The sequence below is a fragment of the Thermobia domestica genome, chromosome 8 (assembly GCF_964235325.1).
Source record: "Thermobia domestica chromosome 8, izTheDome1.hap1.1, whole genome shotgun sequence".
Taxonomy (NCBI): Eukaryota; Metazoa; Arthropoda; class Insecta; order Zygentoma; family Lepismatidae; genus Thermobia; species Thermobia domestica.
The window spans coordinates 166,517,540-166,530,099 of record NC_137461.1 but is presented as its reverse complement, the minus strand read 5'-3'; the positions used below and the strand labels follow the sequence as shown (position 1 = coordinate 166,530,099).

Sequence of the window (12,560 nt, the reverse complement as noted above, 5' to 3'; positions counted from 1 at the left end):
CAGTCACTCAGCGGAGAGTGGCATGTGAACGTCTACCTAGCAGGTGACAAATGGCGAAGGACGACTGGGCTTTGCTGAATAGAAGCCTCCTTCAATGGAAGCTCCGATGTCATGCAGTTGATCATCGTCAGGGCCATCGTACTGAACATGATCGGTGGAGGAAAAGGAGTTTTACAAGGATGAATTCACTACCGTACAAATTGCAGGTGTGGTAGTGTCCTGCAAAAATAATGAATGTCCTCTGTTTCATATATAAATCGGTCAGAAATGCGAATGCTGTTATTTTCAAAAGAAAAAAGTTGTTTAGTGCTTTAGTGTAAATGAGTGCTTTAGTCGTGAAGTTGAACATTTTTATAATGCATTACGCAATGATTATTGTACACGGCTGTTGCAATAGTGAAAGATGGTAGTTCATAAGCTTATATTTTTGACAACTGCCCTTACGACAATAGTGTTACAGTAAATATACTACATGCCATGTCATAATATAAAATCCTTAATTACCATTGTGAATGAATCGTTTGCCAGTTGTGTTTCGTGTCATTGCAACTTCTGACTGATCTGAACTATTATAACTATATAAATGTTATCGAGTAGAGCAAAGCTTCTATACTCCCGATCCAAGCCTTTGCGTTTTCTCCATGAGCGACATGAAGGAATAAGCAGCACACTTTGAAATCGAATATCTTCCCATCTCGGGTATTTTCAGTGCATTAACTGACGTTTGTTTGCACTATATGGCGGTAGGCTGGTGGCTAACGCGGTTCAAGCCTCCTCGCTCCTAGTACAGATATATCGGAAATGAATTATGATTACATACAGAATGTTCCATGTGTGATCCCAAATCTTAACATTTTTATAGAAAAAAAAAGGGGGGGGGGAACTGAAAAGTAAGAAAACTAAGTTATCTTGTCTTGCAAAATTGTGATCGTCATAAAATACAGTCCTCATCAGAAAGCGAAAGCGAAGCGTGCTTTAAACTCTGAAAGTGGTAAATTGAAATTGCTTAATTTATCCATTTATGTGAATTAAAATTTCAATTTTAATATTCAACCAGTTGTGATGTAGTGCTTTATGTGAGATTGATTCCAAGTTGCACAAAGGACTTCAACAGGAAATAATAATAATAATAATAATAATAATAATAATAATAATAATAATAATAATAATAATAATACAAGAGAAAATACTTCTTTGAATGGGTTATTGAGCTCCCTCGTGGCTATGTGGATAGCATGAGTTGATTGGTTTGATTTTGAGTTAACGTCGTATTCAGCAGCGAGGCTATATGAGATGTGGACCTACTGATTAACGTGGAATCCGAACCATATGAGCTCCCACCGGGAATCGAACCCAGATCTGCCACGCCAAAGGCGCGTACTCTAACTGCTTAGCCACGAAGGATGTGGGTAGCATACGCGCCTTGGCGTGAGACACCCGGGTTCAATTTCTGGCAGGAACTCTTATGATACGGATTCCATATTAAGCTGTAAGTCCACATCTCATACAATCTCACTGCTGAACGAAACTCTAAACTCAAATTTAATCCAATGAATTTTATTTTATTCATATTTTAAATATTTTTTTATTGGTTTGGAACACTGAAAACTATTGAAGGGAAGAATAGGCCAGTCCGACTTGTTTCTCGTTTTGATAGTATGAAGCGGCTAACTCTTTGTGATAGTGACAACATCCGACTTAGCGGCAGACCGCCGTTTTGCTGCTGATAAGAAAAGTTCCTAGACGAACTATATATATATATATATATATATATATATATATATATATATATATTATAAATAGAGAAAATTGCAAGTTCTGAGAGATACTCCATGAGACAAATTGCCGAAGCTCTGACACATTGATTGCATAATGAAGATAATTGATCTTGTGTGAAAGTTGATCCGAATACAATTTGTATTTAAGTAAATTTTCTTTTTTGAAAATTGATTTTTTTATTATTATTATTATTTTCTGATATTGATCTCTATATTTGGCGTTTCGAACGAATTAAATTCTGTTAATTGGAATTACACTCTCCTTACTAAACTTTCCCGTTTTCTTACCTCGCAATACCGTCAGAACTGTTGACGAAAATTCGATGATTATTTATTTATTTATTTATTTATTTGTTGTTCATAAATTATTTGTTCTATATCCAGGTATGCTACTCTTGTGGATCCTTTGCTGCCTCAGATGTCAGCATGCCTTAAGGACAAAAGTGAAGATGTAAGAGAGAATGCATTGACACTTCTTATACTCTTATTGCAAGAAGATTACCTTAAACTGAAAGGAAGATTCTTCTTTCATATAATGCATACATTGTGTGATAACAGTGGATTGATACAGGACTTGGTAACTTTTTACTTAACGGAACGACTTCTAAAGAAACAACCGAATATCATGTATCAACATTTTGTAGAAAGTATTTTTCACTTCAACGGTTATGAGGTAAGTCGGTCGAAGTATTTTTTATTTGTCTTTGTTGTTCTGGTTTGTCTTTGTCAATATATATGTCCTAGAGTAACATCTGATAAAACATACTGTGTCAAGAACTGTCGCTGAAAATGCAGACGTCATTGTATGTTAAATAATATGATGATTTTGAAATGGCTCTGAAGAAATAGTGTAATAATTTTATGTAACGTTAATCATAAATATTGCCACGAACATAATCACACGCATTTTATGTGGGGTAGGGGAGGATGGTAGTGGTTGGTAATGCAATGGAAAGTTTATACAAAAAACAACGGTAGTAGGTATGTGCATTAGGGTGTATCGAAAAAACTTTTTTTTTTTTTTTTTTCGAAATCTTATTTCTTTTAGTGGCCATTTTTGGTCAAATGTGGTTAATAAGACAGAAAAAAAATTACATCGAGACCTCAATTTCTTGAGGTGCCGCCATCAGCTTGAATTTTTTTTTAAAATAATGATGAAATCGTAAATTTTCAAAGACAGTAAGTGAAATAGTTAGAACTTTATACTGTGTTCCAATTATTTAGTAATAATTGTTCTCCAGACATTCCCAATATAATGTAAAAAAGATTTCAAGACTCTACTTCAATTTTTTGAGGTGCCGCCATCCCTCTGAACTTCGGGCGGAAAAGTCAGTGCCCGTGTATGTTAATGTATATTTGTAAAAATTCCGCAAGAAATATTTAAATATGTTAGTGATTTTTTGTCAGGTATCTGACACAATGGAGTCAAAAATCAATAAAATGAAATGTATTCAAGTTTTTATGGAAAACATAGAACATTTTAAAAGTTGCAATAAACTCGCTGAGATACATTGTAGTTCCTGCAGCTCTTAGCTTATTTCCAAGTAAATTTATTGCATTGGAAATAATCCAGAACTCACCACGAGAAGGTGGCTGCAGTTCGAGTTCCGCTCTCCTTCCTACTTCTGGACTTACCTTTGATTTTGTATTTGCAGATTACTGTTTCTCAAATGTTGTAGCTTATTTACTTTCAGTTACTCATTTTTAATCTGTATTCTGATTTTGTGAACTGTAGTATCCACTCCCGAGATTTTAAAGTTTGCCAAAATAAGTCTTGGCGAGCGTATGCACCACACACAGAACTGGCCGCTTCTGTCACTAATTTTATCATGCGCTCTACTCCTTGAGTGTGGTAAGGAAAACTTATTTCTTCACTTTCCACTGCGGAAATTTTTTTGTTATGTTGCACCTGCTTTTTGCATAGGTATTGTGTTAGTGGTGGCTCCGTCAAGACACATTCAGATCAGTTTATCATATCAATGTAGGCTTTTGCGTCTAATTTGACCTCAGGAACTTTGAATTTTCTCACATTGACAGATAAGGATAATTGTTCTTGATTTCAAAATTCTTCTCCAACCGAGCCTTCTTATGTTCGTATCTGTGTCCGATATCATTGCCAGAAGTGAATTCTCAGGATGACTACCGTGCATTTCGCATTATCACTGGATCTATGAGTGATTTAGAACTGAATCCATAGATCTAGAAAATGATATAAGTTTCCATAAATGTTTAGCTCCTTGTGGGCATGATGGTTCACTTTTAATATAGAACCATACAGGAACATAAATATTCATTATGTAGGAAACCATAATCTTGAGCTCTGTTGACGGATTCTCTGTTCCAATGTAAAGGCACAAAATTCTACTAGCAGTTGTCACCCATCTCGCCTAATGTAGCTTTCCAAGATTTTTATAGGCCAAACTTGCAGAACAATGGCCCAACGAAACAGCTTGACAAATATTCAGAAGATATTTTTGATCCTTTCCTAAATTCAAAACACTGAAGTTCTGAATCCAATGAACAGTTACAGGTTCAAAATCAACAAGTGGTAAGGACTCATAGTTTTGTAAAGCCATTCCAATTTGTCCTTCGTATAAATTTGGCCCCGTAGTCTTACCATCGATTTCATGTATTAAATGTCTAAGTGGAAGTTCATTTGTATGCAACAGACAAATTATTCTTTGAAGTGGCTTTCCTAAATAATTTTCAATATTGGCCATTACTCCAGTATTTTTTTCTTCCAGTATTAACTAGCTTTCCATCACAGCCTAGAACAACAAGTTTCGACGTCAAGATTTTGGTCACTGAAAAATTGAGTAATGGCTAACTTGATGCTGTCTCCCTTCCCTAACAATGAGCATACGTGCCCGATATACTTAGACTGTGGCTCTTGGACTAAAACGATATGTTCTTTCTTCACTATCCTATGTTGTATGCCATCTGTTTCGTTCAGCACTAGCATTTGATCTTGCCTTCCATCAAAATACAACCCTCTAATTTCGGAAGTCTTTAGAAAAGTAGATTCTTCAGTGACAGTTTTCATGATTTGTTTTTTCTTTCGATCTTGTTGGAATCAATAACTTCCTCCTTTTGCTGAGAAGTGACCAAGCCAACATCTACTAAAGTATATGCTGAACATCGGTCAGAAGGAGAGCAACTTGCCAACAATAGATTCTGTTTCAAATTATATAAGTGAGAATTCTGTTGGCTTACCTTCGCCACAGACAAGGACATCTGAGAACTTAATGTTCATCGGCTATGTTAAATTATCATTGTTGAACTAACAGCAGTTATTTTTGCCCTCGACCGTGGGCTTCAGTCTTCGCTGCGTCGTGCACTTATCTGCACTGACTTACAAAGCATTAAATTCCTACACAATGTCTTTAGTAACTGTGGCCTTGCGGAAGACATTCTTGTGAGCGGACCAACATACCAGTGTTACGATACGTTTCCCACTACCGGTAATTTTGGATAGAATTACTGTGTGTTTTCACTACCGGTAACATTGGATAAAATTACGGTGTTTTCACTACCGGTAACCTTGGAAAATACTACAGTTCTCGTACTCTGTATCGGTATTGCATTGTCGTGGGTTATTTTGCTTATAATACACATTACTTTTGATCACCCTATTGTGACTCAGTACCGACAAGAAAATGTTGATTTCTACATAACATAAATAATGTAGTAACATGACAATTCGGACGATGTGGTTTGCACTCACTCTATGTTTATATTGTTAGGCCTACGGAATTACAATACGATAAAACGAGATAAATTATTTATTATTGCGATTATAGTTAATAACAAAATTGTTTCAAATTCAAAAATTAGTTGTCAATAACTCAGGAAGAAATTTATAGATTACTTTTGCTTACGTAACATTAGGCCTAATGTTAACTCGAAAGAAAACAGAGAACCTATTGTTTATATTTATAGAGATTTAAATTGTTTTCAGTATAAGTATTATTATTCTGATAAACATGTGAATACATCAATGAGCTTAGCTGTTTTATAGTCACTGACGCGCATTTGTATATATATATATATATATAAAAAAATTCCAACATAAATCAACATACGTCATAGGGCGGATATTAGTTTATATGGACTTCCACCATGTTGGTATGTATCAAGGTTGGAACAGCCTAATTAAATATGTAGTATCCTATTAAAGAGGATAATGGGATATGTGAAAATAGCATAAATTAATTCTCTCTTTTTAGTTAAAACTGATTTTGTATTTTACGGACAGGAAAATTAAATAAAAACATTTATTATAGTTAAATCCAGGTTTGTAAAGAGGGGGTGAGTTAAGTGTACAGAAGAACCTAAAAATACAAAACAGCCGAGTAAGAGCTCCCTTCAAAATTAAAAGAAAATGTGCGATTAAAATTTATATTTTGGACAAATAACCTATAAAAAATGTAATTGGTTCAACCTAGCGCACAGATAAAAGTGGGGCTCTTCCTGTAAAATATTAATTAAAGCAACTGGTTCATATTGAGATGCTGATACGGTCTGCTTCCGGAATAATAGTATGGATATATCTCAGCTAGAGATTTATTTAAAGTAATAATTAAGTCCAAGATGCGTATACCAGTGCAATCCAAGGTGGTTTAGGAACCAAGAGACCGACCAGGTAATCTTAGCACCGACCACGTAATCTCAACACTGTGTGAAAGGACAACCCAGTTTCAGTATACATGTTAGTGGCTATAACCTCCATTTTGTAGAACCTCAAAAGCTTCGTGGAAGAAATTTAACTAGTGGAGTATTTGTGAGCTTGTTTGGATGACTGAACTAAAATCTTTCAATCAGGAACAATAATCGTTTTCCTAGTTATGTATGTGACAATAATGAGTAGTTTTTAAACAAACTGCTGCGTCACACAAACTTAGACAGTCTTTGTGGAAAAGGAAATGAGTAATAACAGAATCTGATAGTCATTAATCTTGTGTCTCTTATAATTAGCTGCTGCTATGAGACTTTATGGTGGGATGTACATCGTCTGGATGTTTACATCTTAGAAATATGTTGTTTATTTTCTGTATGTTAATATTGCTGACGGTACTGATCACATAATTTCTTTGTCAAAATTTTTATCATTGTATGAGCGTTGTCATGGTGATACGCCTAAAGTCTAAATTTAAATTTTATGATGAAGTTATGCAACGTAATAAAATACTCATTTGCACACTTTCAAAAGTTACTGAAAATTTGTTATTCTTGATAATATAAATAAAGGCTGAGGTCAATCCGGTTATAGCGTGCGATTTATATGTGTGTCTGATTTTCTATTTTTTTTTTATTATTATTGTGTGAATTTCTTATATGTAATATGAAAGTTATCCATACTCTTGACTATGTCTTTAAATATCTTACGATATTTGCGATTTCAGTATTTGTATTAGGTTAGATAGGATTAGGTTTAAGTTAGATGTTAGGTTAGGCTTAGGTTAGCTAGAATGGTATGTTTAACTTGTGTTGTCTTCGTTATGTCAGATTTACTTGTTGGATAACAATAAATATTGAGTAAGCTGAGAGTAAGCTGAAATAAAATTATAAGGCTTGTTTTCGTATGCGAAGGGAATGTGTTTAGTGCCATGATAAATATGTTGAAGCCATGAGTTGAGCATTATAAGAACAAGATTTTGTTATTGCTTGGTTATCAAATGGAAATATGAGTTTAGCACGCTCAGCGGAGTGTGGAATTTAGGGATGGCCAGATCCGGATATCCGGACACTGGATCCGAATTCGAAAAACCGAATCTTGGATCCGGACCCGAAATTTCGGATCGTGGATCCGGATTTGGGAAACTGAATCTTTGATCCGGATCCGAAATTTCGGATCTTGGATCCAGACCTGAAAAACCGGATCTTGGATCCGGATTCGAAACTCCGTGTCAGAAAATTCGGGTGTTCCGAATCAGCAAAATTTTCGAAATTATTGACAAAGTGATTTTCATTCCTATGTTTAAAATAAGATTTTAAGACACTTTTGGTATCTGATCGTGTGACAGCCTTGCGTTCTCTTCATTCTGTTGATATTTGGTTTTCGTGCCTTAATATGTTACAATTACTCCAAAGTTGATTGAGTAAAACTGTCGACTTAGGTGAGAACAATCTCATTGTCAGATTCGATTCTAATGGAAATACTTGACCGAAAAGGTAGTAAATCTTTTTTAAAGCGATCGTCCTGATGGAAATTTGTCCTTTGTTTTCTGTAACACTAGTCAAATGCAGGGATGAAACCTTAGTCTCAAGCCCAAGCTTCTTCATTAGACTCAGGCTGCTTACTGTACTTTTCTAATTCTTTCTGAGTTATTGTGGTCACTGAATGAGGCCATTTCCTAGTCGTGATGGGCTAGGCCATTGCTAATAGAACAGCCCATAAAATATAGATCAAATCAAATTAAGGAGCAACTTCCTTTTCTTGCTCTTGATGAGCTTTTTTTCTTTCTTTAAAAATACGTTTCTCTGTGACCGTACCACTCCAGTTAGAATTAAGAATTGTAGTAGAGATGAAGTTCTAAATGGCAATTAATGTATCAAAATCAATGTAATAATGTACTGTATGTGTATACAAAATACCATATGGAGCCTCGAGCAGTAACACGTATCTTTGTAATTAGTAATCCACTACTATTAACTCTGCATAGGTTGTATAAGGAGCTATACCATTCATGTAAACACATAGGCGGATGCAGGGGGAGGGCGAAAAGTCGTTCGCCTCTACCCAGCGCCACCATTAACAGTGTACTTTAGTAGTAATTTGTGGCAATTTCAGATCATCTAAGTAATTTTTCACCTCTAGCATCCCCAACCGCCCCCTAAGAATCCATCCGCCCCCTCCAGGAGTCCGTTCTGGATTCGCCCCTGCGCAAACATGATATACAACTCATTCAAGAGTACATTTTGGTAGCTTTTCAAAATTTTTATCTTAACGGATTGTCATTTCTCGTGGCTACTTATGCAATTTTGTCCACATAGTCCAGTAAAGTTAAGGTTGAGAAAGGAACAAATTAGTAACAAGCTGAAAATTGGTATGGAAGTAGAGGAATGTGTCAGGAATAACATACTAAAAGTTCTCTAAAATCCCACTGTAGCTTTTCCCGCAATTTTGAAAAATGGCCGCCATATTTAGACGACAAGGAATTTATGGAAAACGTCATCCTTTACATTTATTGCTCTAGTCACCGTTCTAATTATCACAGAGCCATGGGTCATATATTGTTCGAAAGCTTGAAAGACAGAGAATCTAAGTAAATAACATATATGCCCATCCTGCTAAATTTCTAGAAGAAGAGGAAGAAGAAAGTAGCTTTTTATTTTAAAAAGGTATATTTCCAGAAATCATGCAAAGTTTGTAACACTGACAGTTATTGCACATCAACGAAACAGCATCAACATATGTCCTTGAAATTTATCTCAAACATAGCCAACAATGATACAAATTGGTGCAATACAAGCTGAGGAAAAAAATGATATTATATTTCTTTTTGACCAATATTACTTTCTGACCTCTGTATACAAAAGTGCATAAGGTGACATTCACTTTCATGGCTCTAGTCACCTTCTGTTATTACATAGGACCAAGAGTTATATATCATTGGAAATCTTGAGAAACATAAATTCGAACGAGGTAACACGTATACTAATCAAGGCCAAACTGTGGAAGAAGCGCAAAACCCAAAATTTGAGGGCAAAACGTGATTTTCATATAAATTGTTTAAAACTTGCAACACTGACAATTATCGTATGTTAATAAAACTGCACCACCGTTTTCACTATCATAATTATTAATTTACTTTAAAAATGGCCTACATGTTTCCCAATGGAGTAAGCTTTTATGGCACATAGTTTTACCCCACGTAAATACAACACAAAAAGTATTTGACAGTATTACAAAGTAATAGAAATTGGTAGTCTGCTTTGCATGGGTGAACCGTAATTCACACCCTTAAAATCACTCTCAACTACAATAGTCATTTGATTGTAATTTTGTTTTTAAATATCTTGTTTATAACTAGAATGCCATTTTGTTACTATTATTCTTCAAATTAAACTTATTTTTTACATTAGACGTTAGTATGCACTTTAAGAACATTTTTGTAACTAGTCAATTCAGACATATTTTACTCGTACTAGAAATCAATGAGATTATCATTGTTATCTCCTTCATCTCCATGGTCTTCATCATTTGGTTGTGCATTCTTACATCCAATTTGTCGACAATGACAAATTAGAGCACACAATTCCTGCTTTCCGACAACCGCACATACGATCACAGCCATTTTTACAGTTACAGGATATTAAATGCATGACATTACACGGAGAGGGTTCCTTGGTCATTCTTGTTGGTATGAGAATACTTCCTAATGCTTTCCTCCATATTCAGTCGCTCGCATATCATTTCCATGCCATAATTGAACCTAATGATAAGCTCTCAAGATATGATATTTCGCAGCATCACTGGTGGGTGGCAATGTTGCTAATTGTATTTCGTTCTGAATGGGGCAGCGATTTACTGTACAGATGTATGAATGATACTGGAATTCATCCAATGAGGTTACTATTGCCGGAGATTATACACTAGCATTATCATGGTTGAAAACTTCAAGTAAGCGGCATAAATCTTTCCGTTTTTGAAGTAATCGCAATGCCTTTTTCTTTCCCTGTCGATATAAACCACATGATGTGTCGCATGGTAAATGAGCAAAACAATTAGTACATTTGCCCATATATTTTGCATCTTCTTAGTACTAAATTCTTTTGTCACTTCTTGTCCACGTTCTGTCTTTCGAAATGTGGTGCCATACTGATTATTATCTTTTGCAAGCAAAAAGATTAAAATGTCAACATCCTCGTCAATTACTATGACGTGCCTACAAGGATTTAAAGACTTGGCTACTGCAGTTCTAGCTATGTGTGTGTCAGCATCACTTCTTGCTTGCTAGATTTGAATTCCAGCTTGTGTCAAATGAACCATCAACTCACGGGGAAAATAATCCTTATTTTTAAAATTACCCAAGAATTTATCCTTTTTAGTTGATAATACGGTTTCATTTGTGAATAATAAATAAATGAAGTTGCTGAGTGAATCTTTGACTCACGTCGTTCCTGCTCAGTGACTTTTGTACAGTTTTCAGTAAAATACCCATCAAAAATAACTGTTGCTTTCGTTCCAAAGTTTGTGAGTACATATCACACATACGAGTTGTACACGTCAAGGTATGTTCCATGTTGTGGCCAAACATGATGTAGAAGCTAGCTCCATCTATAACGTACACAGTGTTCTCAAATTGAATTTTAGAATCTGTCCGATATTCAAACATGTCATACAAAGCAGACTTTTTCGTTTTCCTCATGGGCATTCCTGTGAAGAGAGAAAGTGGATAGGGTGCAAGCTCGTAAGCAAAACACTGTCGGAGTTCTTCTTCGGACTTCAACACGCATGTGATTCGGTTGAAGATTAGCATGGTGTTTACAGACAGTACGCTCATCACGGATGCGCACTGCATTGTGCATTGCGGATAATGGGATGACTTTATCTTTTTATTTAAGTTTTACATTTCCAAAAGTTTGCCCAAACATTCCTTCCATAGCAACCAATCCGATTTCCTTAGCTTTATCACAGTTGACCATTTCCTTACCTATTATGCCAGTGCTTAGGGACGCGAGCTCCGGATATGAAGGAAATGGAGAATACTAGCTAAACCAACGCAAAACTTTCTCTACAAGTAATATATCGTGCGATTGATTGCTTTCGTACAGTTCCACATGCCGAACAGTGTGAATTTCATGTCTATCTTTGCTTAATAACTTTTCAAGACATCCTCGTAAGTGTTAAGCTCCTGGCATACTTGACACCCACCTAGATATTACCTTTTCAGTCATGCCTCTCTCATGGGACAGTCCACCACTTCTCTTCATTGCTCTCATTAAAACCTGCTCAATCGTTATATCAGACCATATACTACTACAAAAAATATTTTTCCTGCGAATAGTGAAGTACCCGTCTCGTGTAAATAGCCGGAACTCGTGAGGATCCATTTCATCCTTCAGCCACAAGATCCCTTGTAAATATAGATGTGCGTATTTGGCATACAAAAGATACCCAGCTACATGGAAGTACGGCAACATTTCCCGTGTGCAGTGAAGGTGAAGACTCCAGTCTCCAGTTCTTTCGGCACGAATGAAAGGACACATAATTTCTACAAGCTGAAAGTACAGGGCAAAGAACTTAAAGGTACGGCTTATTCTGCAGCAGCGTCCATGAATAACTTGAGATCATTTGCAGTCTTGATTATATTTGAGTGTTGAACAATTACATCAAAATCGATATCTTCTTCAGTCATTAGAGGAATGTAAACATCTTGGAATTGATGCACAAACTTCTCAGTGGCGTCTAATTCATTAAATATATAAAATGCAATTGCTAACTGTGTTAAAAAAGTGAGCTCGCAAAGCACGAGCATAATAATGGCCTGACACCATCCGTGAAATGGAGTTACTAGCATACACAAGACCAAAGTTCTTTCATGTCACTACCTTTCATTATATATGCAACTGCTCCCATAAATGACATTAATGTGTGGAAAATCCCAAGTGTAACAACCGCCGACGGTAATTCACCAGAATTCCTACATGCTGCTACAATGTCACATTATTTAGCATACAAAGGTTGATCGAACGTGACTATGCACGTTTTTGCTTGTTTCCTGCATATTCTTTACTGGCAAACATAAGCGCCAGGTATATAGGATTCATGCTTGTTGG

General features: G+C 35.8%; 1 protein-coding gene and 1 long non-coding RNA gene across 5 annotated transcripts in view; one reads left to right on the top strand and one right to left on the bottom strand.

Annotated features, from left to right (window-relative positions):
* LOC145693339 (uncharacterized) overlaps positions 1-12,560 on the bottom strand; it is a 570,535-nt gene that overhangs the window by 43,067 nt on the left and 514,908 nt on the right. The gene's annotated exons all lie outside the window — the stretch shown is intronic.
* The window catches only part of Cap-D3 (Chromosome associated protein D3), a 291,049-nt gene that overhangs the window by 68,576 nt on the left and 209,913 nt on the right, over positions 1-12,560 (top strand). For all 4 annotated transcript variants that reach the window (XM_081769234.1, XM_081769236.1, XM_081769235.1 and 1 more), the window contains exon 8: positions 2,163-2,451. In XM_081769234.1, coding sequence (XP_081625360.1) covers positions 2,163-2,451 — 289 coding nt within the window. The remainder of the gene's footprint in view (positions 1-2,162; positions 2,452-12,560) is intronic.